This window comes from Cygnus olor, chromosome 1, assembly GCF_009769625.2.
Source record: "Cygnus olor isolate bCygOlo1 chromosome 1, bCygOlo1.pri.v2, whole genome shotgun sequence".
NCBI classification, from domain to species: domain Eukaryota; kingdom Metazoa; phylum Chordata; class Aves; order Anseriformes; family Anatidae; genus Cygnus; species Cygnus olor.
Genome location: NC_049169.1, coordinates 43,362,599 through 43,390,163, shown reverse-complemented (window position 1 = coordinate 43,390,163; position 27,565 = coordinate 43,362,599). Strand labels below are relative to the sequence as shown.

Genomic DNA, 27,565 nt, shown 5'->3' with positions numbered 1-27,565 from the left:
TAAACCAGCTTTTGCAATTGCCATTTCAAAATGGAAGACCTGGCTGAGCAGCTTTACGAAGCGTTGGCATTTTGCCCCAACAGTTGGCTACTGATCACCAGCAATGATTTTCTCCTCTGTGATCTGCTGGTAATCTTTATAACGCCGATGGTAGAAAAGAACCCAATTTTGATTACAAGTACTAATGCTGGCAGTTTTGGAGAGTAGTAGAGTAACCCACTACATTTACATCCTGTGTCAGCACACAGACCTGACCTGCTGCATGAATGCACGTGGTACCACTAACACGGATCATTCTGCTTTCCTACTCACGTTGAAGTGAGTTTTGCCGTCTTTTTGATGAAAAGATGGTATAGCTGGTGTTGCAAAGAAGTCCAAAATAACTTTTATTAAGAAACCAGGAAGGCACAACTGTGTTCGCTTTCAGTGGGCGACCTGAATTAGCAGGAAATTTAATTCTGCCTTTGGCTACTGTGAACAGAATCCAAGTTTGCAGAGATTTTTTCCTTAATGACAAGGAAGTTTCTCCACTGCTGGATTCAGCAACAGTTAGCCTTCTTTTCCATAGCAAGACTGAACAGATTCAGCATACACTTAAGACAATCACATCTTCAAGCAGATGGAAGTCAACCAAGGCTTTCTGTTCCCGCTTAGTGCTTGTTAAAGTATTCAGTTAACGCATCTATGAGCTCCTGCTTCTTCCCCCCACTCCTCAGCCCATAAAGCCTGCACGCATCCTTCAGAGCAGGTACAGTGAGCTTGCCTAGAGTGCCAGCCTGCACGTAACTCCTCAGCGAATCTTCTGAGATTTCTATCTTGGGCCTCTTGTCAGCTTCACCATCATAGGCTAGAAAGACAAATTTTATACCACCAAGATTAAAAAAAGTTTTTAAATAGAAAGACATCAGCATTTCTTATACACACCACAGTTAACAGCCATTAGCATGACACTTTAATGGCTATCTACACACTCACTCTACATTTTTTTCTAAAGGTGTCACTCACTACATAAATGATGCAGTATTTCATTGATAGGATCTCAAACACAAGAACAAAACTTTGTGTTCACAGAGGGAATTCAGCTGACACTCCTCCTTTATGCAGAGTTTCACAGGTTCCCAAACTACGTATGTACTTGGGCATTACTTAGACATGTAGTGCTAAAGATGCCCATTTTGGACTTGCAAAACTATCCCATGAATAAAAGTCTGTTTCCTCACCCAAAACACAGACTTAAAGTATTAATAATTTTAATTCTCTGTTGTAAAACCCGAAGTTATAAAAGATATTTATATATATACATATATATATATATATATATAAAACAATAATTTACCCACATTCCTTCTTATACCACTCTGGGTTTTCACTATGCAGTTTCTCATTCCAGCAGCTGTCTAGCTGGATTCCAAAATATCCTGCGCTCCCTAAGAATCACTGAAAACACAGAAGCCTCAACAAAAAAAAAGAAAACAGACACCATGTTGTGTGTCTGCACTGTCATTACTTGCCTTGTTTTCGCTTTGCAGCCTTCCAGTCAGGGTTGTAGTCAGGAGGATAAACCAGCTGCTTGAACTCCTCCACCAAGTTGCCCAGCCTGCGGCTCATCTCTTCAGACTTTGGCACTAGAATGGAGAAAGATTTGCCCTCTTAAAAACAGAGCAAATACAGGAGTCTAAACAAGCACATCACAAGACACAATCTTGCTTCTGTAAAAACTAGCATGCAAGCATCTTGCAAGCATGCAAAATCCAAAGAGCGATGTTATGATAATCACAGATGGGAAACTCACAGCTCTTGATAATATCAAGGATTTGTATCATACATGTGCAATAGTGTCACACATATCCCTGAACAGTAAATATATACACGGAACAAAACGTACATGGTAGAAGTGATACAGATCTCCCAGCTGGTGGCACCTTTACCTAGGTCTAACCTTGGACAATTACAGCAGTTTACTACCTAAGGTTACAAGCAGTTTGTTGCAGAACAGGTTGTTTCTGTCATATATTTGTACAGTACCTAGCACGGGGACCTAGATTATTTATTAGGCATCACTTCAGAAGAAACAAGTAACTGCTCTAATACTATTCCTAGAGTACAACAAAATTTAAAACAAACAAACAAACAAACAGCCTTCCCCTTCAAAAGTAGGTTTCTACCCTTTGAGATATTCTTATACATAAATCGTCACAGCCACAAGGTGGCGTCACTGCCTCCTAGCAGAATAATAATTCTGTAAGAAATGCTGCCAATTTATCAGACCAAAGTATTAATTAGATTCTTGAAGACAAATAATTTCTGAAGAAGAATTCTTGAAGACACATCCAGAATTCTACATCTTGGAACAGCACAAGACTAAAACATTCTCCTAGAAGACTTTTGGTTTTGTAGCACCAGGTCTCTGACTTCAAACAGACCACGTCAAGAGCCCTTTATCCTACTGCCCATCACATGCACCAGTAATTCTCACTTGTCAGATCCTCAGCTTGTTCTGGTTCCATCATATCCAACGCCAAAGCCTCCAGATTCCTGAAGTGCTGCTGCAAAACCGGGTTCTCAAAGCTGTCGGTCCTGTCAAGAATCCCCCAAAATTTCAGTTCATGCTGCTGAGAAGCCAGACAAGACACGTAAGATCTCCAGCCAACCTATTTCAACGTAAAACTTCCCTCCTTCCCACACATCAATCCATCTCACTGGAAGAACTGCTTTTCCTCTTTTCAATTTCTCTGCTGAATGACCATCCCTGTCACGTATCCACAATGTTAAAAGCTGTGTGAGATGAACAGACAGAGGCGTCCTGCATTAATACCACCTGTGCTACTTTCTACACGCATCAAAAAATTGTCCCCTAAGAGCACTTTATGAAATTTGTCCTAGCTATGATGAAAAAGGCCTATTCTCTGACATACTCTCATCCAAATTTAATTTGTGATAGGTTGGTACCACAACAAAATGCGGTACCTCTGCAACAAATTACAACAGCCCAGAGAACCAGAGCAATACTATAAAGAATTCCAAAACATGCTACATATAGCGTATGATGCTTGGGCATTTCAGAATGATTAAGAATAAAGTCTGTACAAGGCTATTGCAAATGGAAACAATTTGTTTAGGCAAATCGTTATCTCTTGAAAGTTTCCTCACTAAATGCATTTTATCCACGTGTCTGCAATGATGTGGGGCAAGAGACACTTTTTTTGATGTACACAAGCAAACATTTTATGTTTGGGAAACAAGGTGCTCTCCCACACTTGAGGTACATTGGGACCTTCTAAGTAAAAACTTACATGTAATTTATATATGCAAGACACTGCATTATGAAATGGAGCTAGCAAGGCTTGCTAAGTTACCTAGACCTATAGTTGACATATCCCCATAATACGTAAACGACAGCAACATTCGCACAATGATGCTTGGCCATACTGTGGAACAAAATCCAGATCAAATCTAGAGAGCAGTTCAAAGTCTTGTCCAACTACTGTAACCACAACCTTTAAGGTGCCTGGCTTGACCACCGAGTTTGCACTACTAAGCTGTTGAATGTTTTACAGCCAATGTATTTATAACTATGTCTTTCTAAAACATTTACTGTAGACCTGTTAAAGAATGCCAGAGAGCTCTGGAACAGGCTGCCCAGAGAGGTTGTGGAGTCTCCTTCTCTGGAGATACTCAAAATCTGCCTGGATGCCATCGTAGGCAACATGCTCTAGGTGATCCTGCTCGGCACGGGGGTTGGACTAGCTGATCTTTAGAGGTCCCTTCCAACCTCGGCCATTCTGTGATTAAATTAGTAGGTATGAAGAAACATCCCAATTACATCTATTTAGTCAACACATGCACCAAAATCTCATCTTGTGGACACTGCAGCTGAAAATGTGTACAACAGAGCAAGCAACAGTGTTGTGCACTCTTCCCTATGTGCACCCCACACACTATTTGTCTCCATGTACCTGTATTTGAACCGGAGTTTTTGAATGATTTCCTTCATTTTGTTCACCTGTTCTTGACTGGCTGGCACCTTTTCTGTATAATCAACATTCCGCTTATCATCTGCATACGGGAGGAAAATGACGTGGAAACCTACACAGAACAGAGACAGCGAGAGAACAATTATTGAAAACCACATCCTCAAAACCATGATTTATAGGAAAGACCAAGGTGGTAAATAGGTAGCTATTTCTAGCTATTTTGTTGTAAGTAGCAACAATCAGTAATACCTCCTCATGCCTACACCATGACATCCAATCCCAATCTCAATGTAAATACCTAACACCACAATCGGCTTTTCGGAAAAGAAACCTACTAAACGCATAGCTAAAAGCTGGAAACTTGTGACCTGTTTTTTTACGTAGAAGATCACAGTAACTTGTCCTCCACCTTCCCCATCTTTCACTAAATATGAGCTTGAAAAAGACTTGCTTGAAAATCTGGTTAATGCTTAGATGTTATTTCTGAAATGCTTTACATTGTACACAAGCAACGTTATTCCCCTACTTTACATTCTCCCAGTAGAGGATTTTCCAGTTAAATAAGAAAGAAAATGCAGAAGACCAAGAGTCTGCCTGTGCTCCCTAATCATTCCCCACTCAGCTGATAAGGTGTGAGGATCAATAAGTGAATTTATTTAATGCTTTACAACATAACCAAGGATACAATAAAATTCAGGGAAAGCCATGTCCATCCACTCAGCAGACAAAAGGGCTTTTATCTTTTAGCTTGGTTACTTGAATCTGCTAAAAAGAGGTAGAAGGCAGGGAAAATACCGTAGCCATGTTATACCCGAGCAAGCACAGGTGTAACTGAGGCTTTAAAAACAGATGCAACATCAGATGCTTACAATGACAAAACTGAAGAAAAATGATGTCGGAGAGCACTCTGCCCAGCTTCAAGACAGCACCAAGAATATTTTCACACAACGGAAAGGAAGCTATTATACTGACTCCATCCCACAGAGTAGGGAAAGCAAGCATCTCTTCCCATACCTGGAGGAGCTATCTGCACTTTCTGTTCATCCACCTCTTCCTCCTGGGGAACCAGGGCCACAAAGCGAGGGGGGGTGTTCCGGCGGATGGTGTATCTGCACAGCGCCATCACCTCTCTCTCCAAACACTTTATCAATAAGGCATTAAATAGAGTTGTACTCCCTGTAAAGTAAAGGCTGTATTGGTCAGATTGACAGATTTGCTCCTTTGTTCAGGAATGTAACCCTAGATATTACCGACTCATTATCTGTGACTTCTTTGAAATGCTCGCAATATTTCCAGAGGTAGAAAGCAACTTTTGGAAGGGGGAAACCTCTAAAATGACATTCATATTGTCCCTCATGACCAGAGCTGAGAGAGTTCTGAGCAAAGAACTGAAAACACTAACACCTGAGAAATGAAGTAAGGCTGAAAACTGGAAAGAGATATCTACAAAGCCTAACTCTGGTCAGGTCGGACACAGGAATAGCAGCACATCATAGGACTTTATGCAGAAGTAACAAATTAAGAATTCAGACTGCAATATTCCCCCTTGAGGCCTAACCACATATGTTTGCTTTCTATTTCACCAGATAGAGTGGTTACAAAAAAACCCTGACATACAAGTAACGTGTTTCATTCAGGAAACTGCTAAGCTGAAGAAGCTAGTGTAAAGGTTCTTCCTCAGTCAGACAATGCAAGGTTGTAACTCAGCCCTCATTACCCACTGGCAGATGGAGGAACTGGACCTTTTCCTTTATGAATGTAGCTTGGGATGGATTAATACTGTATTTCTAGACGAATTAACTTACAAAGATAGATAAAAAAGGGAGAAAACACAGTCTTATGCATCCTCTCCTTCTCTCTTCCCAAGCCAATAAAGTGTTAATTCAACCACACTTCCCAAGTATTGCGTTTACACTCGTAGCTGATATGGACTTGAAAACTGCAGTTATCTTCACTGTTGTTTTCTTTGTTGTTGTTGTTATTGTTTTTTTTAACCACATTTGCCTTCTTGTCAGGTACTAGGATCCTTCACTTTCATGAATGATAAAACCAAATATTTTGGGGCTACATCTGCTTAGTTTGATTAGCTGCTTTTCCTGAACGAAACACAAAGCCCAATCAGCTCTTCTGCTATTGGAGAAGAAAATTAACAGCAACTGAGAGGGGCAGTAACAGTTATTTCGATACGTTTCAACATTAGCAATTTTTTAAGTTCAACGAAGATTTTACACTCAATGATCACCACCCAAACAGGCTATGAATCAGCCGATTACCCTAATGCAAGGTGATAGATCTTCTCTTGCCCTCCTTGCTTACCACTTATTAGGGACTCCTCAGGATAGATGAACTGGGCGGGCTTGATATGGTGGTGCTGCTTTAGCATTGAAAGCGGTTTGAAGCCAATCAGAAACAAGCCTGGAGAATCAAATCGTTTTAGTTCTTCTGTTTCCTCTTTCTCCAGCACAATCTGGCGGTTCCCATACACCTAAATTAGGGAGAGCCAGAGAAGAACACGTAGTAATGATGACAGCAGAAGAAAACTTGGAGGAGAGAGGTGAAGAAGAGGATGCAATTGCTGTCTTCCACTACTGAAAAGGGGGTTTTAGACAAGACAGCAAATTCTCCTCATTATTGCACATTGAAATGGCAGGTCACAGTCTGCAATGGTTATCCCAAGGGAAATCTGGACTGGACGTTAGCAAAATGCACTTTCCCAAGCCACTGGTTAAAACCTGGAACAGAAAGGCTGTCACATCTCATCCCTGCAGTTACTCAGAGCAGGCCCCAAACAAGCCCAGAAAACCTGATGCAGTTTCTTAAGTCTTGCCCTGGGATTGCCCAGACACTTCCAGAGGTCCTCTCGGATCCCTGGCTCTAAACTTGCTTCAGCAGATGCACATCAGCTACTCCTGGCAGAACCAACATTTTTGAAGCATCACTCATACGCCACAAAAATGAAAATGTATTGCAGTGCGCCTGCAGAAGGTAGACATGTAAAGGCTTGGTGCTCAGCTTTCTGCTTATCTTCTGTATTTTATTTCAAGACACTTGTGTCCAGTATAAATAAAACTAATAATTAATCTTAGAGAAAAACTTCATGATCTTTTGGTATGGAAGGAAACACAAAGCGCACTGGTGACAACACACCTAGCAACTGGCTACCCTGCTTTGAAGTAAGGCTGTGCCTGAGCAGAACGTGACAATCATTCAATCTACATCAGCCAAGCTATCAAGCAGGAAGACAAAGCAAAGAACAAATTAATAAACAGATAAATAAACTAAGCTAATTATGCCTTTTTTGCTTTGGAGAAGAGCTCCAAAACCCCTCTGTGATTCACACTCGTATGTTTAATAAAGAGGTCAAAACAAGTTCCTAATGAATCAAACGGTATCACCAGCAGTGACAGCACAAGGCCATACAAGGTCAGATGCTGTCAACGCAGCTCTGCCTTACAGAAAGAAATGACCTGTGTTCCCGAGCGCACTGCTACCAGCAGCTATGCTTTCCCTTGAGAGTCACGCCAGAGAAACAACCCACTCTCTCTCTGCATAACTTACAAAGTGACCGCACCATCCCCAGGGGCATATAGATGTAAATATTTCTGCATCTCATCTTGAAAGTGAAATACAAAACAAAAGCAGCAAAGGCTTAGCATTTCCCCGCACCTCTCCATCTGACAATCACAGTGACAGGAAGAAGCAGTCACGTAATACATTACCTGAGCCCTTTTTGTATCACTAGGCAGAAGCAAGCTGCCTGTTTTTCCATTAAATACCCTCGTTTTTGTTTTAACTGGCTCGTTAGTTTCCCGATACAGCTTCACTGGATATGGCTTGTAAGCTTTTTGAATAAGATTGTAAACACCAACAGAAAGAGACAGATCTTTGTTCAAATATAGATTCAACCTGTGTAAAAAAGCAGATACAGACTTGAGACTTTTGAACCATCACTTTTTAAAACAAACAGAAAAAAAAACAGTAATTTCCCAGATAATTTATTGTCTCCAACCTCCTCTTCCCCCCAAAATCACATGTGTAACTGGAAGCATACTATTACTTTCTCCCTAATTTCACTTGTGTAAAAACGTTCTTGTAATGCTGTCACTTCTGGTCATAAAAATTATTTAAACACAGTTCATTTACCAAATTTCTTCCACCTTTTATCACTCAGAAGGGCAGCTACCCCCAGGTAGAGCACACGGCAAGTTCATGGTTGGGCAACTTCACTTGTGCTTAATGCAATATGACCTCTGAATTCACACAACCGTTCAAGCTGAAAGCAAAATTCCCCAAAAGAAATCCATCAAGACAACCAATACCATGATTTAAAATATAAAGTTAAGAGAAAAATTCAGAAGGAAAAGTTTAAAATTGAAGGTAATCTTAAAGTTCTGAGTGCAGGACAGTGAATTACTGTGAATATTACTTGCTCTCCTCTCAAAGATATCACTGGTACGGGATTCTTCCTCTTCGGGTATTAGAAAACTTGAGGCACATTCCCAGAAGAGAAAAATAAAGTTGCAAGCAGGAGCAAGAATGCTGGTAACAACAGCTCAAGTTGGGATTTTTTAAAATATATTTTAAAAAAGTCAGGCTGTAAAGTTCATTCACGTACTGTGCACCCACATCATTCTGCGATGAATTCACTCAATAAAATCAACTGTTATGAAGTAGGTGGTTCCAAAAATACTTTCCATCTGCTTTGTCAAGATCCCTTTAATCTCTCTGTATCTCTAATCTTTCAGTAAGAGATCAGGAATATCAAGGCTGTGTGAATCCATACCAAGAGCCTAGACACGTTGGCCACATATAACTACTTAATTACAGACCAAAATACCTATCAGTCACATTGAGATTAAATTTTTCTAAGTTAACACTAGTAAGCAAAGCCTCGTTTCAATCTGACTGCACTATAAACTGAACATTTTAGACCACAAGTTTTTTGGTAGATATTTTACTTAGTCAATGATGTCATTTTTTTCAGTATGATACTTTCTGGCCAACCTTAATGCAGGAGATGTCACTTGGTTGAGAAGAGGACACCTAGATTCACTCTTCACTCTTGTTACCCACCAAGTACAAATATACTTGGAAGCTAAGGAAGAAACGCCAATCTCAGGCTTAGGAATTAAGCCTGAGGAATCTAAGTACTGATGCCTTTAGAGACCAATCAATCATTCCAGAAGAGGTAGGTGAGATGCAGTCTGAAAATAAAATCCAGTTGCTTCCATTGAATGACATACCGTAACTAGACACACACCTGACTAAAGTCCTTTTCCTTGTCTCCTTTGCTCGTACTTTCTTCATGAGATGTTCCAATTTCCCTGACTCGTCAGGTTGGATCCCAAGGTCCTCATCCTCTGCTACATTTATAATGTCCCTGTAGAACAAAGAGATATCGAACCCCCCTGGCTTCTTCAAGTGCAGCAAGTCCAGTATAATACCTAGAAAGAAAGTAGAAGACAGGAGGATGACAGAAATTGCTTTTTTCTTACACTGGCATGTTCCACAACACTCTCAGATTTCTCTGTCATTGACAGAGAAATATCCAAATTGCCCCATCTGCACCAGATGTGAAAGTTTCTAGAGAAAAAGGCAAAAGACTTTCTTAATCTTCAGTCAAAGCAATGTCGCATGCAAAAGGTTCCCTCCCTAATTAAGAATCGCATCAACATTGTGCATGAAACAGCTCTGACAAGCTCCTTTAAAACATAATCTTCCTTCAGGCATAGAGGGAAGCAATCAGTTCAGAAATTCCCCTTTCCCAGTTATAAGAGCTGATGGATTAAGCATGCCTCAGAGCTTCTAGACTAGCATGTATGCTGAACTCAAAAAGCAATGGTTATCTCAGCTGCATAGTTGAACTAATGAAGCACTTGCTCTCCAGTCTCTGAGCCCAGGTTGCTGTTCTTCAGCTAATTCAGAATGCAATCATTAATCTTCCTTTGTGTTGACTTAGTACTACTTTTCCCTTCCTAGTGTTATTATTCCCTTCCTGGAAAAAGGCAGAACAATGAAGTAGAATAGTTTGTTTTCCATGGCCCTCTCTAATTCTGATTTATGGTATGAGGGTAGATAGAGAGACCCTAGAAAATAAGTGTTTGTTGTCGGATACCAGGTTGGATAATGGATTTTCTAATTTAGATTGGATACCAAATTTCCTAATTTAGAAAGCACCCGAAAGGTTCCTTAGTTCTAATGATTTTACGTTCTTTTTCCATCAGGAACCTGCAATGCATTTAACATCTGCTGCAAGGACCCATCACATCACTCTTATCGTCTCAAATTCCAGGCCGACATTAAAGGGGAGAATCCTGACCTGTGTCCCTCAGATCACCAGCTCTGGTCCTGGCCAGCTTGGCTTTGGCACTGTCATTGGCGTGAGGGTTATCCTCATTGGTGAAAAGCATGATCCTTTTGTGGCTCAGTCTGACTCGGACATCGCTGAACAGATTAGAGCAGGCCCAGAGCGCTTCACCCAGCGAATAGTCAGCATTGTGGCCAAAGGTCTCGCGGAAAAGCGCCTGTCCTTCTTCTCCCCTGTATTGGTCCAGCTCTAGAACTCGCTTTGCCCCTAAGGGAAATAACAGTGTTTGCACATATTAGAAATACTGAAACAAGTACCGCAAACTCTTCCAAATAAGCGCCGACAGTTCCTTGCAGCTGATACCTAAGTAATGCCCCCTGACAGCTCCGTAGTGGTGCCCTTCCAACACCTATCTGAGAAAACTGTTTGAGATGGCCTAACTTTTTCAATAATGTATGCTGATTATCAGCTGAAAAAACCTGCAAGAGGAGGCAAAGTGCCCTGGCACCAATGTGGGGCACCTTCTGTTGGGGAAAACACGCAGTGATCAAAGCATCACACACACCCTGAATTGGAAAGACAAGTTCTCAGCAGAAAACGCACCAATTGCACCCACTTCAGAGGAATGGTGGAATTCTATGTCACCAGCAAACAGAGAGGAGACTGAAATGCATCCTGTCTCCACGGCACTTTTGGAAGGTTGAGAATTCCTCCTGCTCCTTTGCCCTGCATGCCCGATAGCATCAGCCTAGAGGTGAAATTCAGCCCGTAGATCACCACATGGAGCAGAGCACCATTCCTGTCAGGTATTGATGGCCTTTTTAAAGACCTGTGAATTACTCCTGCCCAAGTATGACTCCTTTCTCCAGCCATATAAGAGAAGTTCCTCTGTCTTCTCCCACAACTCTAAAAACGGAGACGAGCTTCCATTTTTCACCTACTACACTCTGCAGAGTTTCTTCCTTTGTCCTTCACTCAAATTCCACAGCACTCTTGAAATCTCATCTGAAAACATCATTCTTCCCCATTTTCACCCTCAGCTTTCATTTAATTAATACCATAAGTTTTCATAACAACTACATAATAACTAATAATACCATGTCTTTTTCGTGTGGCTCTCCAGTGGCAGTAAACGTACGGTGCTCTTCCTTTTTAACAACATCCACCTTTCACCCACGCTCTTTATCAGAATGATGAAGCTACTGCCTCTAATGAAGGTAAAAAGGCCAAGCAGGGAAGGAGGAGGAAAAAAGATGAGCTAGAATTCTAAGGCACTATTTTCCAAAGAAAAGAGAAGAACCTTGGGCAGTCTTGTCAGGTCCCGCTTGTAATTAATTCTGAAAGTAGGACAAGGCACAGTTCTTACAGGAAAACCCATGTGTTATTAAAGCACGATAGCAAAAGCACTAAACTGCACCTCCTAGTTAAGAAAATGAAATAAAACCTCCCCAGAGATAAAGACAGTTATTAAAAGTTAGTAGACAGAGTCCCCCTACAACTCTCAGCTGTCAGATAATCTGTAGCCCCAAGCATGCATTCATTGCACTGCTACTAGGTTTTCCAATTCAACAGTTGGGACTCTTGTTAACAAGTGCATGCAAGGTAATCCTAACAAAACGGAAGAGCCAAAATCGAGAACTGCAGAACTTCCTATGAAAATTAGAGACAAAATACCCTAAGCAGGTAACAAATCGGACAACGTGTTCTAGCTGACCCTGGTTGAGCAGGCAGGTTGGGCAAGATTACCTCCAGAGGTCCCTTCCAACCTCAGCCACTCTGTGATTCTGTGATATTCTCCACCAGCTGTAACTTGCAGTTCCTTATAAGGTCCACATATTATTCTGAAGTATGGCCAGCACATGATGGGCTTTCAAGAGTTCTTTTGAGATTCTCTTAGCTTTAACAGATGCAAGTGAATGACCACAGTAAAAGAGAGAAAAAAGACACAGGAAGGAGATCTGAACAAACTATAACAGGAAAGGCTAAGCTCCCATTAAGTATCTAAGCTTCCACTAAATTTCTAAATCCACCCTCCCAAAACGCATCTCACTAACGAGAACCTTTTTGTTTACCTGAGAGCTCTGTTTTCAGAAAGGCCAGTTACTGACAATACTACACAGATTATTATTTTTTTAATCTCTGCCCTCTCCATAAACCTTCCTATCACCTTATTGCCTTTACCTGGATTGTCCAGGTCCTGAAGAACATAGACGTGCTTGAAGTCCGCGGAGTTCTTGTTCGTTTGTGTGCCATAGAACACGACACTCAGCAGGTCCCTGTCACTGCTAATGATTTTGCTGGTATACACGTTCCGGATGCACTGAAAAGAATGCACACAGGTCAAAACGTGAACATTTGTTGTAGTAACAGTGCAAAAGTTTTTTGTCTTTGGCAGTTGGCAGTTTCTACGAGTTGATTCTGGCGCACGGCAGAACCGTAACAAATGCTTTAAGCTAAGTTTCACCATGAGAAAGAGTTCAAGATGTTGCTTTTTAAGATGTTTTGTGTTTTTTTAGTGCACAGCCTTATTATTTTTCGTTACTGTTCCCTTTCTACAAGCGAGGCCAAGGAAATAAATCTTGTGCATGCCAATATCGCTCGGGGCCCGCCAAGCGCGGGGCGGCCGCCCGGCCTCACCTGCATGGTCATGTCAAAGGGCGTCGCTGCTTCCTCGTCCTCGCAGGGCTGGAACATGGCCTTGGAGGCATCGACCAAGAAGATGAGGCTGTCCCGGCCCGAGAGCCTGTAGTCCCCTGGGAGAAAAGGGGGGGAAAACGGGTTGCAGAAGGGCCCCCCGCCGGCCGGGGCCTCGATCTGCCCCCGGGGGGGCGGCGGGGAGCCTCACCGGCCGCCTCCGTGCCCTCCTCATGGCCGTCGCCTTCCTCCCGCTCCTCCTCGTCGTCGCCGGGCCGCTCGGCCCGGTAGTAGGACACCCACTCCGACATGGCCGGCGGGGGGGGGCAAAATGGAGGCGGTGCCCCCACCGGCGGCCGCCGCCTGCCACTCACCGCGCCTCTGCCCAATGAGAAGAGGGAATACCCCTAAACCCCGCCCACCCGCCCGTGGCCACGCCCCGGGGCGGAACGGCCGCGCTGCCTAACGGCGCAGTGCCGCCGCCGGTCCCTGCGTGCCGCGCATGCGCACCCCGCAGCGCCCCGCCGCCGCCGCCGCCACAGCCTCCCGTGCCCCCGCCGCCGGTTCGCGCCCGGCCCCCCCCCAGCCCCGGCGCGGCGGGCGGCTGCCGGCACCGCGCGGCTCCATGGAGGAGCCGCCGGCGCTGCACCCGGTGCAGCTCTACGTGTACGACCTGTCCAAGGGCATGGCCCGCCGCCTCAGCCCGCTGATGCTCGGTAAGCGCGGCGCCGGCGGGGAGGGGAAGGGGGAGCGGGGAAGGGGCCGCGGGGCGAGGACCGGCTCCCGGTTCCGGGAGATCCGGGGCTGTCCGGCTGCGGCTGGCTCGGGGACGGGGGGAGCGGCGCCGGGAGCCTTTAACAGCACCGGCTCCGGGGGTCCGGGCACGGGTCCGCACCGGAACGGGGCGGCCCTGGCCGTGCCGTGCCGGGGGTCAAGCGGCGGCTCTGGGCTCCCTCGCTGCCCGCCGCGGGTGCCGGGATCCCGCAGCTTTCTGCGTATAAATAAACACACGGTGCCTGCTCGTGGGTCGGGTGCTTCCCGCGCCACCCGCGGGCTTCCCGCCCGAGGTGTTTCGGTGCCGCGTTTCTGGGAGGCCCGGTACCGGGAGGCGACGCTTCGGAACCCTGGTGGATCCCTCACAGCACCGCGGGACGCAGCTCGGCGGCGGTGGCACAGGGCCAGCGAGGCCTGCTTGGTCACAGTGACAAGGCAGCGGCAGGGCGCCGGCCGGGTTACCCGCGGGACACGGCGTAGGTTGGTCCCTCACCCCCTTTTTTTTTTTTTTCCCCCCCTTCAAGTTAAATGTCTCCTGTGCGTTGTCACCCAGGTCTGTCGTACCTCCGGGTTGCTTTTAGAAACCTCCCGAAGAGCAAAGCGATGGAGGGAGCGCTCGTCTTGCCTCCCGCACCCAACTGTTTTATTCCCGTTCGGCTTCTAAAACTGTCGCTCCTCCTCTATGCGTTAACTTCCAGGCGGTCAGTAGCTGTTTCCCCTCCTCTTTCATCAGTTCATAAGCTGTGCGTTACCAGGGAAAGTCAGACGCTGAAGAGAAAAGGATTTATCGGGTTACTTGGCGCCAAACGTTTGTCAAGTCTACTTACGGTATTCTTTCCGTGGATACCACATTTGACTGAAACGCTTTTGCTTTGAGCGATAATTCTGTAACGTTGCCTATATTGAAATACCCGCGCTTTAGCGAGGAGAAACAAGTGTGATCTGGAGAAGAGAAGGCTCTGGGGAGACCTTACAGCGGCTTGCCTGTACCCAAAGGGGCCTACGGGAAAGCTGGGGAGGGGCTCTGGCAGGGAGCATAGGGATAGGATAAGGGGAATAGCGTTAAACTAAAAGAGCGTAGGTTTAGATTAGATGTAAGGAAGAAAGCCTTCATTATAAGGATGGTGAGGCCCTGGCACAGGCTGCCCAGAGACGCTGTGGATGCCCCAGCCCTGGAGGTGCTCAAGGCCAGGCTGGATGGGGCTTTGGGCAACCTGGTCTGGTGGGGGGTGTCCCTGCCCGTGGCAGGGGGCTGGAATTAGGGGATCTCTGAGGTCCCTCCCAGCCCAGACCAGTCTGTGACTCTATGATAACTGATCCCTCTGTCAAACAGGGGGTGAATTCCTCCTCACGGGGCTGGCTGCTGCGAGAGCATCACCACATGATGCCTTTAGCTGTGCTAATAGGATCCAGAGGTATTATGTATTATGTCCGTGCAGCATTCGAGGATCAGTTTATCCTGACTCGTTCAAGATCAGGTCTCTCCATTGTGGCTGCGTGATGTACCTGAGCAGCAGAGCCACGCAGCGTTGTTTGTTGCAGGTTTTGGAGTGACTTATTCGTGCCCCTTGGGCACATCTGCACCTCTCTTGGCAAGTCTATTCATTTTTACCCAGACTGTTTTTGTTCTTGTTACTTTTCTGTGAGTCTCCTGTAACTTTTTGGTGAATATTTCTGTTCTAGGGTATAAGTGACCAAACACTAAAGTTCAATTGGCTCTGATATCAGGTGTGGCACGTTTAACTTCTGTGTGCTGTTGCTCTACCTTCTCTGCAGGTACTGTCTGCTCTCCCTCATTCAGTCTGTGAGACTACATTTGTCTGTCCAGCTACGTGATCTAATAGTAATAAATGTTAGCGTGAAGGAAACGAGATTTGTTTGCAGAACAGAAAATGGAATCCACCTGACTCTGTGAAAGGTGGATAACAGAGAGGATAACAGCACTGCAAGCTGAATTCTTCTGATTTTGAAGATGATACTGAGAGAAATCTTTAAGGAAGATTAAAATCCCATTGCATCGTGGGCTTAAAGAAAAATGTCTTGCAGCTCTTTCAGTTCTCCTGTCCTGTAACGGAGGTTATTGCCCACGTGACTCACAGAATGGGCAGGACCTCGGTTTACTGCAGCAGCTTTGGCTCACTGCGGCCGAATTAAGGGTGAGTTGGCTGGCAGTAGTGCGTTTAGTTGTAAGGACCTAACAGCCCAGAAAGAGTTAGAGTGAAAGATAACTGCCAAAAGAAAGTACCTTGTGCTTTGTTCCTTTTTCCTAGCCCCAGCACACTGCTCTACCTCACCTCCACGCTTTCTAAAAAGCATTGAAGTGCTCTGCTGTGAGATCCGATCAGCTTTGCTCCAAAACACTTGTTAGGGATTTCTTGAAAATCAAGGGCAGTTCCCTCCCACAGTCTTCCCTGCTTGGTCTCTCCAGGCACCTTGAGGAGAAGGGAAATGAAGCACCCTCCTCCTTCTCTTAGTCTTTTCCTTCAGTTGAATACCCTGGATATCATGTAGGAGAAAGTGTTTGACTAATTAGGCTAATTTTCCATTTTTAGAAGTTGTTCTTGAACTGAGGGACGAACGACAAGCTCTGAATGGGATAAACATCCATCTCCTTATATAATTCCTTCAAGTCTCAGCTCTTCTGCCCTTCAGTCTAATAATTTGAATTAATATGCAAACTCTGTTTTCACTTGGTATTTAAAATGCATGGGAATAAATGACATCACGTGGGCCACAAGATTAACAAATTGACTCTGCCTGTAAAATAGACTGGTGAGCATCTAATCTTCCTTTTGCTTGGCCTTCCAGATAAACCCAAGCGTGGAAGTAATCTGATTTGATTATATTCTAAAATTATTCAGGTTTGTTTTCTTTCAAAATACCCTCATATGCTCATGATGGCAGTCTCCTGAATCAGCACGACAAACGAATCCATTCCATTCTCCCTGTTCCTGTAACTACGCTGAGGCTCCTGCAATTTTTTAACGCATTTGAATGTTGTGTTTTTCTCATATTTCTATGGTACGTACTTGAGCAAGAAAGCTATTTGCGCTATGAATGTTATAAACAAAAATAATAGCCAGCAACGACAAAAAACACGTTTAATTGCCAGATGAAACTTGGCCTCATTCAGCTATTTAAATCTTTGAGATGCTTAAGTGCACAGATCTATGCATAATTGACATCCCTTCCTGAGTTCTACTGAGTATCTTCAGGAAATATCCATATGAGCACCTAAGCAAGTGAAAGAAAGACTTAAGAGGTCGGGTATTGATCGGGCTGCCAAAGCTTAAGGAGCTGTCATCCTGGAATCTCACAGCTATGGCACAGTAACTTCCGTGCCCGTGTTCTTCATCTGTGACAGAGTAATCTGCCTCACGTCAGCTTGTAATGGCAGCAGCTGAAATTAAACTGAATTACCCCACGTTTACTGCAGGCTGAGCTTGCCCACAGATGATTACAGCGGGACAGCTGATACCTGGTAACTTGGCCATGTGCACTAATTGTTGTTTGATTACGTGCCTTCAGCTAAATTTGCAATACCCTTTCCTTCTCAACACCTGGAAGTCTCTTGGAGTATTTAAACTCCCTGTGCATCTTATTGTTGTTACCTTGCCTTACCTGGATGAACAGCAGATGCCCAACAAATACCGTCCCATCTGGACGTTCCTGTTCTAGGATGATTTGGGGCGGCTCCCTGGCAAGCCTGGCCTTCTATTTGTGAAGCTGGGCGATGCTGCCAGCAGCAGGTTTATTGGAAGTGTCGCTGCCGGGCCTGGATACAACTTGCCTTGGGCAACTGGCTGTGGGAACAGCAGTGCAGATCCTTGCTTGGCCGTACGGTTAGGGCTGGCGTGTGTATTGTACCTTCAGAGGCTGCGAGCGATGTATTTTGTGCCTGCTGCTGGGCATTGTCCGTGATACAAGGCATAACTTGTTATTCAGGCTGTCCTAACTGCTTTACTTCCGCTTCTTAGGAGTGTGGCAGTGAAACTGCAGCAGCATGCCGGCAGCTCTTGGCCTTGGCTGTCTCTGGGTGATGCAGCCGTGGTTCCGAACAGCAGCTTTCTCAGCTGTGGGACTGCCCAACTGCGTTGGCATCGGGGAAGCTTGCACTGCATTCCTAAGTGGTTTCTCTAGCCAAGCACATCCCACCAGTGGCAGAAAGGGATTTTGTTTTGTCTGCGACATGCTGGAGAGCTACCGTGGGTGCCTTGTTGTCATCAGCACTGCAGATCTGGCATGTGTTTTCCACGGTGCCAGCCTGGTTAGTGTCTTAGAGGGGTTAAGCAGAAACAGCAGCTCCATTCAAAGCAGCGCCTGGCAGAAGCTGGCCTCAGACAGACCTGCCCTGGAGCTGTGCTAGCCCAGAGCTGCTCTGCTGTTGTTGACTGTGGACTTGGGGTGTAGCAGGCAGGGAGGAGCCCCCCCGGCTGGAGCACAGATTAATGTGAAGTTCCTTCCCTGAATTGTTTGCTTTTTTTTGCCTTCAAGCAATCAGGGAACCACAGTGGTGGAAAGGGATCTCTGGAGGTCCTGTTCAAGGTAGATCCAGTGAGAACAGATTGCTTGGGGCTTTGAGCAGTTGAGTTCTGAGCATCTCCAGAACCGAGGCTCCCTTTTCTCTATACCCATTAGGTAACTGTAGGCAGCAATAACAACTCATGGACTTCTCTTTTTGAGGCTGAGCAGACCCAGTTTTCTCACCCACTCCTTCGTACAGTGAGTCGTCCAGCCCAGTGCATCAACCCAGTACCTTTTGTAATGCGGGCTTCAAAACCGAGCACGAAAAGGTCTCACAAGCGTTGAACAGAGGGGCGGGATCGCCTGCCTTAACCTGCTGGCTGCAGTCTTGCTGGAGCAGCCCCGTGTGTGCAGCTTTTGCTGCAGTGATCTTTTAAGGTGGGTGTTGTAGCCAGATAAGCAGGCTCCCAGTAGCACCTGTGACGTTGTCGGTGTCTGCAGTGACTTTCACCTGCACGCAGAATCTAGGTGCAAACTGGCGACTCTGTAGAAAGCCTTTCGTTGTTGCTTGCTGGAGAAGTGTGCGTACGCGTGAAAGTAAATACTAAGATGTTCTTTTTGCGTTTAGCATACAAGGGTGCAGGTACGATTCTGGTCTGTGCTGCCTTTGAAACCGTTTCCTCTTGGAAAACGGTGATTTATTGTGAATACAAACATGCATTAATTTCTTAAGATAAAGAGAACATGAAGTGTGCAACGCCAAGGTGGTAGGCCAGCTGCTGAAGGCAGTGCCCTGTGCCCTACCTAGCTGCTGTTGCTGATGAGCTGTGCTGTCACCGCTTTCTGGCAGCTCCGGCATGCGAGGCAAAAGCTCTGATGGGCAAGGTGTGGGACAAGGGCTGGAGGATCCAGTTGAGTGGGGTGGGACATGCTCAAGGGGCAGCAGATCCTCCTGAGATGTTGCGACACGCTGCTGCGCTTCTCTCATCGCTGCTGCTATCTTTTGGCCTCCCTCCTGCTCCGTGCCCACGTTTCTGTGCAGCAGGATGACAGAATATGCTTGCTGCCTGGCTGCGGGCCACGGTAGTGACAGATCAGTCCACCTACAACGAGGCCGTGTATGCTCACTTCGTTGTGACAGTACAGACATCAGTCAGGCTTTTCCTTGCCTCCACTCGTGTGTGACCCTCATCTGAAGCAGACACCTATTTTTTGTGCCTGTTTTGCGTCAAACTTAAGTGAGGAAATTACAGTGGTGACTGTTCGTTCCTTACCTGGACACGTAGGCGTCCCTTTCTTGGAAGTCCTGAAGGATTATCCTCATCGGAGGATTGGCAAGGCGGTGGCTCTTAAGATAGCCAAGGAAAGTTTTATTGTCACAAGCGTTTGAATAGAACTGGTTATTATTTCTTTATTTTAAAAAGACCAGAGCTCGGAAGCTTCGTTGAGAGGAAGAGGAAAATACCTGGACGTGATGGCCTAGAATTCAGGAATTGAGGTCTGCAGCGGGCTTTGGGAGGCCTGATGCCCATCTGATGCAAGCAGATGGTGTGCAAACCAGAGCAAAGGCTGTTGGCCCACAGTTAGCCCAGCAGCACTTTCTTAACAAATTCTTACTGGCACAATGCCTCTCGTGTTCAGCTGGCTTTTTTGTCATCTGTCTACGCTGTTCTTGGTCTAGTTCTAGGAAACCTGCAGGTGATCAAATCACGTTCTGGCATCTAAAAGTGAGGCTATGACAACAAAAGTTCTCGGGAGAGGTGCTGCCTGGATACGGAGGACAGTGGTGTGTGAGGTGGTGTGCTGAGGACACTTGAAAAAAATGTGTCAGGGAACTGGAAAAGAATTTCAGAAGGGACTCTCTCTAAGACGCAGTTGTGCTGTCAGTTTAGCTGTGCCTGATGTGTATCGTTGCTGCTGCTGTGTTCTACAAAACACAGAGTTTGATTTTATAACTTGTATAAGTTGCAACACTAATTCCCCTCCGCACGTTCACTTAGTTTTTAAGAGGTGGGGAAGCCATGGGACAGCTGATTGTAGAGACCATCGCCACAGATAATTGGTTCAAGTCAGATCAGTCATTGAGAAAGAAAACTGAGTGCTCTGTGCTGGCAGACCGCTTGCGATTGTGAAATCAGTGCAAAACTCAACTATTCTGGTCCTGACTGAAGACTCTGTAGGATAAGGTTTCTTTCCTTGGTCTGTAGGCAAAAGCCCAAGGAAGGTAAGCACTGGCAGGGTAGGGTGGAATTGCCAGCTCTGCATGCAGGAGGAAAAATGTAAGGCACTGGTGTGGATAGAGTAGTTTAGTTGGGGGAAAAAAAAGACATGCCACTTCTTTCGAAGTGACTCTGGGATGAAAGTTGCGTCTTTGGGGATGCTGTCATGGTGAAATAATAGGCGAGGTTCCTTTGTGATTGACAGAAGGTAGGCTGAAATTTGGAGAATACATTGCTAACAACTATCTTCTTTTTTCTGCATACAGGGAAACAGCTGGAAGGCATCTGGTAAGTGACTAGATTTAACTTGCGTAATGTGTGTTAACTCCTGTGGCGTAGGAAGCATTATCGATATGAGATTATATATGCTGCAGACCTTAAGAACACTTTAGCACTGAAGAGAGACCAAGGCACTTTCTGGTCCTGAATGCAGATTGACAGTAAAATTATGTACAGTCAGGTGCTGGTTAAACCTCTGGAATCAAAGCTAGGATCTCATGAGAACAGCGTTTCTAGTCATTGTTGTGTTTTGTGCTCTCTTGTACCCGTTTTCAAGGGTTCAGGGTATCGTCCTTGTCCCAGACACTGTCTTCTAATTGCAGGCAGGACTGAACGTGAGAGTAGAAGAGTAGGTGGGAAGAAGGTATTAGAGAATCTAGCCTCCTGGTATGTAAGAACCAGGGCTATGTTCAGTTGCAAATCATTTCCTAGTTTGCTGTAGGTCATGCTCAGAAAGTTTAAAACAACAAAAAAAAAGGCGACGACCTTCTGTCTCTCTCAAGCCATCTCTAGTGATCGCCCGACCTTATTCTCAGGGGGTTACTATCAGTCAGACCCTTCTGTCAGCAGAGAGAGACAGAGCTAGCTCTGCAACTATCTCTGCAACTTCACCCTCAAGCCTTTAGCAGAACGGGGCTGCTGGAGATCTCACGCTGGTGTGGAAGTCCCTATCTTCCTATGTTCGTTCATGCTCAGGCACTTAGCTGAGCCCTTCTTCCCAGCCTCCTACAGTGTTATGGTAGGGTCGATAATCATTGTTTCCGTTTGTTTTCCTGTCTCAGCAGATACTGTTCGTGCTCACAGAAACACATTGACTTTTTCCTTCAGTTACTGACTTCGCAATGACCTTGACCACGTATCTTTACTGGTGATTAATGTGCTAGGTTAAATATTTCCTTTGTTTCACCTGTTTGTTATTCTCTGTGGCAGGCATACCTCCATAATAGTCCATAAGGATGAGTTCTTCTTCGACAGTGGGGGAATCTCCAGCTGTGCACCTGTAAGTTGACCTTAGTTTTCTGGCAAGATAATTTTGTGATAGGGTTACGGATCAGATTGGATTGTGTCACTTAGAAAAGCAGCAAGTGAAGAGAATTCTGAATTCAGCCGGATGTGTCTGCTTGCCATGGTTGCCCTGGGCATCTGAGGAAAAGAATGTGGACAGCGGGTTCAAGCCCAGCTAAATACAGGTTGGGGGATTGCTTCCACCAATGATGCCCTGGATAGACAGACTCTGCAGATGTGATGCCAGAGTGACACTGTTAGGTTTTGTGGGGATGGTCTTTGCGTGCAGACTTGGCAACTCAAGGAACTCTTCTTAAGACTAAAAAAGAAAAAACTCCATGATGCTTTGACAGACCTTTCTGCCATTGGAGAGGTGAAACTGGTGGGCCATTCTTCTAAAGCAGAATTCTTCTGTATTTTAGAGCTTTCGGCACATAACCTCTCATTCTCTGGGTGGTGAATGGGGAAGGCCGGTAGGGCTCCTTGCTTTATAAACTAAAAGTTCCTCCTTCTGTGCCTAGAGAAACCATAGCTCAATTCATCGGACCCCAAAATAATTCAGTCTGTTGACTTTAATGTTGTTTTCTGGATGTTAATTGTTACAGGGAGGAACGCTGCTTGGCCCCCCCGACTTGGTTGTTGACCTGGGGAACACTGAAGTCACAGAAGAAATTTTTCTGGAATATCTGTCTTCTTTGGGGGAATCTATGTTCCGGTAAGTAGCAGCTTTTGCTATAAAATCTGAATGCCAAAAAAAAAAAAAAAAGACTTCTAGGGAAAGAGGGAGAAAGGTCTTATGAAACCCATCCCATTCATAAAACTTTGCCTGCCTAGTGTATCAGAATTCTCCAGATATGAGACTGGAACTGATACGTACAACTAGGCAACCCTCTTGTGTGCCAGCCCTGAGCTAGGCTGGGAGGATATTCTACCAGGAAGTCTTTCACTGTTTGGTTTGTTGCTGTATTTTTGTGTGCTGTTGTTGTTGTTTTCAAAATGGAATAACGCCTAAAATGCTTTTGAGAGGATCACCAGGGAAAACGAAGGCACTGTATGAAATATTTCAGTAAATAGTGTTTTGCCTCATGAGTCATGGGTGAAGCGTTGTAGTAAAGCTGCCAACTTTCAGGTAAGTAAAAGCAAGGTCTTGGTTGTTAAAGAGTCTTGTCAGCTTCTCAAGAGGATAGGAAATGGTAGCATTTAGTGTTCTGGCTAAATTTCAATGTCAATAATTCCTGTGATTTTTTTTTTCCTTATTCCTTCTGTGGTTTTACTCGAAGAAACCTGACCTCACTTACCCTTCAAAAAACACTGCATAGAGTCAGTGATGCAGAGTGATGTCGTTTTCCACCCTGATTCAATTGAATTTGAAGGTGAATTGATGTCTGTATTTTACGTACCTGACTTAGTTGGGAAGGGGAGAAAAGTGCTGATGTAAGGAGATGTTCCTCATTAGTGGTCTAAGTTTTTCTTGTTAGATTTATTGCTGAGTCTCTTTTCATGTTTCAATTCCTTTCCTGTGGCACAGAAGTGAGTCTTATAATATCTTTGAACACAACTGCAACACCTTCAGTAATGAAGTGGCACAGTTCCTGACAGGAAGAAAAATCCCTTCCTACATCACTGACCTTCCATCTGAAGTTCTTGCCACGTGAGTATGCATTCTGCTTCTCTCTGTAGTGTATTGCTTCATGCTGATGCTTAAATATTTGACAGAGGCAGCAGTACCAGTTTCTGCTGGCTCTGTGAGAACCAGCATGAGATTAAGGAGAAGATGCTGTTTGCTTGCTTTAACGCTTACAACACTGTACGACAGGTGCTAACTGGCACTGGCATTACTGAGAAGGTGTGAAAGAAGGTTGGTCTTCTGTCTTTATCTTAAATTAGCTATTTTGTAAGGGCCTCTCATGTGACCAGACACGTAAAGGGACTTTCTGAAAGTGATGCAAGTGTCTATTTTGTTTGGTAGCTGTTTTTTTGTGTTTTTTTTGTCTTGGGAAACCAGCATATCTCAAACGTCATGTCTAATACTCTGAGCACCATAACTGCAGTGGAGATGTCAGTTTTGCTCATGAAGAGGCAAGGGAGATGTAATTTTAAAGTTATTGGTGTAGCTTTAAAGCTAGAGCTGAATGGAAAAAACATGAAAGAGAGGAAATGAAGGTAGGTCAGCTCAACCTCTTCTGTTGTACTCTGAACTAGCGAGGATCCCAGCAGGGTGATTTAGCTCCATTGTTTAGGTCTTATTTCTCATAGCAGTGGTATACCACATCATCCGAGAGACACATCTTCTGCCTTGGGCTCTTATTTCCTCAGATCTCTCAGTCAGTCTGTAACAGAGTGAGTCATACCAGAAGACAAACTTGGTGCTACAGATTGCAACAGACATTATTCTCTGTGTGTCTTATAAGGGGACTAGGGGCTATTCTAGTCTTTAATGCTGATGTGGTGCTTAATGAAGAACTGCAGTTGCATAACAGGGATTTCATTCGCATGCTTAAGTAGAATGAATTACTGAAAGCCAGTTTCAGACACGCTAATGCCACATTAGCAGCATGGGTGTGTTAGTACTCGGAATTCCCTTTATATAAAATCAGATTTAAGATCCTTAGCTATTGAACAATAAATTATGTATGATAAGTTAAATCTAGTTTGCTTGTAGTGAAAAGTGAGAGTCTGTTCATCAACTTTACTTCCGTTTATGCTGATTTGATTCCAGTCTAGGAAGTGAGCCCATTTCAGTAGTAAATGGGAAAAATTGTTCAAGCAAGCTATTTGATATGTTTATTTCTTTGCCTTCTCAGACCTTTTGGACAAGCTTTAAGGCCCCTCCTGGACACCATCCAGATCCAGACACCTGGAGGAAATGCCTTCAGCAGACATAATGGACAGAGCTAACAGGAGTGACCCATTGTGTCCAGCCTCACCATGCCTCTTCCTTTTTAAACACGAATCTACCAGATTTCTATTTTATAATTTCCCATCAGAATTAACTCTATGGAAATTACAGGACCAGTTTTAAAATTTCCTAGGGAGAGGGTTATCAGGGTGCATGTAAGACAATGCTACCAAAAAGATTGCCATAATTTCTAATAGTATTCTACTAATTTATAAAGGCTGTCTTGCCTGGGTTAGGCTGACATTTTCTAAATAACTCCCGTGCTGGTAAGTGGGAATTCATTCCATGAACATTCAAGCACCCATTACACATTTTGAATTAAAGGGGATGTCCTAGCCATCCCTTGCAGGCTCGCATCTCTTTCTCTTGTCACTGCCTGTGTTCTGGGGGTATTTGCTGAAGTCTGTAGCAAGAAGACAAAGGAAGTATTTGTAGCCTAGGAAGTGAAGGTGTCCCGGTACTAGTCTTACGTGTATTTCATTAACGTTGTGTTATTCGCTCAGGGGACAAGCTCAACTCATCTGATTAGAGTATTTGCAATGGCACAGCTGAGTGGAAAGGGTGGCCTAGCTGAGCTAGTCAGCATCACTTTCAAAGCTGAAACTTCCAATGGAATTAGCTGTGGGTGGGTGGGAGGCTGCAAATGAAAATTACCAGGAGCCTCATAAGGCGAGATCCAGGTGTTAAGGGAGAGAACCAGCTGAAAGAACAGAACCTCATGAGCAAATTTTAGGTGAAAGTAAGCTTCCTTTTCTCTCAAACAAGCTTGTCAGCAGATGGATAGAATCGTGTTAACTTTTACCTTTGCTCAGGAACTGTTTTTTCCTCACTAAGCCAGAGTTACAGTACAGTGAGGCAGGAATAGCATGGCAGCTGCACAATAATGAGAGGTAGGCCAGTTCTACCTTCAGTATCTAGTTGCAGACGGAGTAGGAGTTCCAGCTTTCTCTGATATTGTTGCCCTTTCCAAAGCAGTCAAGTACATCCCAGAGAGTGCTCTGCTTAAGTGAAAGAAATAAGTGGTAGGTCTTCCGAGATTTGAAGAAAATGAGGAATGGTAAAGTTAAGCTTTTCTGTTGAACAGTTGAGTTGATTGGGATGCATGGAGAAGCAGTCCTATCCTTAGATTGACATTAGATTGTATCAATACTACATCTTCTAATTTAAGGTTCTCATAGCTTTGCAATTATTTGCAGTGGGGAAAAAAAAAATCAGGGGAAGGAAAGATGAGGCACATTGATTTCTTTTCATGCGTGTATATACACTGTTTTCCTGAGCAATTCTGTAGAAAGTACACTTAGGGAGGAGCACAAGAAAGATATCGGGCAAACCCCCAAAACATTGCTGGTGTTCCATAAATGGGGATTGCACATCCCAGATACTGCTGAAGAAAGCATCTATGCAAAGTATAGCCCTTGGTTCCAGTGCTTTGTTGTGCAAACAATTGCTGCAAGCTCAGTCCTGCATCTCAAACTTCCCGTATACCTAAAGGAGATGTCTTTCCTCTGCTGGGCTATCTTTCTCCCAGAGTAATATGGTTTAATATGTTTCTCATGCTGTTATTTTTGTGGGGATGAAATGGAAGAAACCCACAGTTCAGTCACTCTGTCAATTACTCTGTTGCCCTGCACCTTGTAGAGTCACTACACGAGTGGAAGTCGGGTACTGTCAGTCCCTTTGGCAGTTGTGTGTAGCTGCTCTGAGTGCAGGTGGCCTTTGTAGCCCAGAATGTTTTTTGTTGTCAGTGGTGATTTTTTTCCTTCTGTCATTCTCTGCTCGTGCCATCAGCTTCTTAAGTGTTTCATTTGGCAGACTGGACTAGGAGACAACCGTAGCAGTTAGTACAGATGCAAAAGCTTGATACAGTTTCCAGTCTTTCACCATCAAACCATTATGCAGAGAGCATTCTGTAGTCAATTATTTACCATACAGCACCTTTCGGTGCTTCTGGAGAAGGTATTGGTAAGTGTTTGTTTTCTGGTGAGCCACAGCATAGTTTTCCTGTTGTCTGTGTAATCCCCTCCAGACTCCTTCCATGCCTATTTTGTGAAGAGTAACCAGTCTCTCATCCAAGTACAGACATGACTATACCACAAAACACAATAGCACTTTAGAGATCTTGGAGCTTCCTCAGTCGAACAGGTATACCGAAGCTGATACGATGCAGCACAACATCTGGGTATGCTAGTTTGGTACCCACAAGGAGCACAGCTGTGGTTGTTTCTTTCAGCAAACTATCACTTCAGGTACAGCCATCTGCTGGTACAGCTGTTCTGCAAGGGAAGCACAGGCACCATGGTCTCTAGTACCACAGTCTCTACCCCATGTTTTGTTGCATGACAAGTGTGTCCACTTCAGAGGTCCTGAGCCTGGTTTCTGCTTCAGGGCCTTTTCCTTTCCTGCCTCCTGACAGGATGTAAGAGGTTCACCCCAGGCATTTTGCAGTCTGCTTTTTCCCCTCCTGAGCGGCCCTGTTGCAGAGAGAATGCTGCTACTTGAGTATCAGTGGGTAAAATTTCCCTCAGACACATTCTGTTTGCGGTAACTGTGGTACTCTCAAAGGAGCTCCAGAGGGTCTCCTTGTCTCTGGACCTACTCTGCGTATTGTGGCAAAGGAACTATAGGAGCGGATCCTGTTTGTTTGATCTTACTGGGTAATGAGACCCTTGTACCCTGTAGGCCTCTTAAGAAATGCATTTTCTCCAAAGATGGTTACGTGTCAATTGCAGGTCTGTGCACCCAACATTCCTCCCAGCCATACCTACTCATACGTACATAAACTAGAATGAAAAATGTATGTAAGTGTATATAGGTGGCAAACTTCAGCCAGCTGATTGACAAAGGGGGAGCAGGGAAGCTGAACTCCTGAAGGGGAGCAGAACCCTTTTGCCCACACTTATTGTTCTGTCAAGCATTGCTGGGGTTCCACCATGACATTTTTAAAATGTTAATAACATCTTTAGACAGAAAGTGATGTTTTGATTTTTTTCTATTACAATAAAAAAGTACA

General features: G+C 44.7%; 2 protein-coding genes across 2 annotated transcripts; one reads left to right on the top strand and one right to left on the bottom strand.

Moving 5' to 3' along the window:
* Window positions 1-366: 366 nt before the first annotated feature.
* Window positions 367-14,368, bottom strand: XRCC6 (X-ray repair cross complementing 6). Its single transcript, XM_040554355.1, has 13 exons — window positions 14,254-14,368; window positions 13,127-13,296; window positions 12,919-13,034; window positions 12,463-12,601; window positions 10,294-10,548; window positions 9,235-9,418; window positions 7,694-7,880; window positions 6,291-6,459; window positions 4,989-5,150; window positions 3,957-4,086; window positions 2,477-2,577; window positions 1,512-1,625; window positions 367-847 (listed from the first exon to the last, which is right to left on the bottom strand). Exons 2-13 carry the CDS (start codon window positions 13,224-13,226, stop codon window positions 651-653), a joined length of 1,854 nt encoding a protein of 617 aa, XP_040410289.1. The 5' UTR covers window positions 13,227-13,296; window positions 14,254-14,368; the 3' UTR covers window positions 367-650.
* Window positions 13,400-27,565, top strand: DESI1 (desumoylating isopeptidase 1). The gene is made up of 6 exons (XM_040554437.1): window positions 13,400-13,631; window positions 20,639-20,660; window positions 21,582-21,651; window positions 22,262-22,371; window positions 23,185-23,307; window positions 24,461-27,565. Exons 1-6 carry the CDS (start codon window positions 13,418-13,420, stop codon window positions 24,552-24,554), a joined length of 633 nt encoding a protein of 210 aa, XP_040410371.1. The 5' UTR covers window positions 13,400-13,417; the 3' UTR covers window positions 24,555-27,565.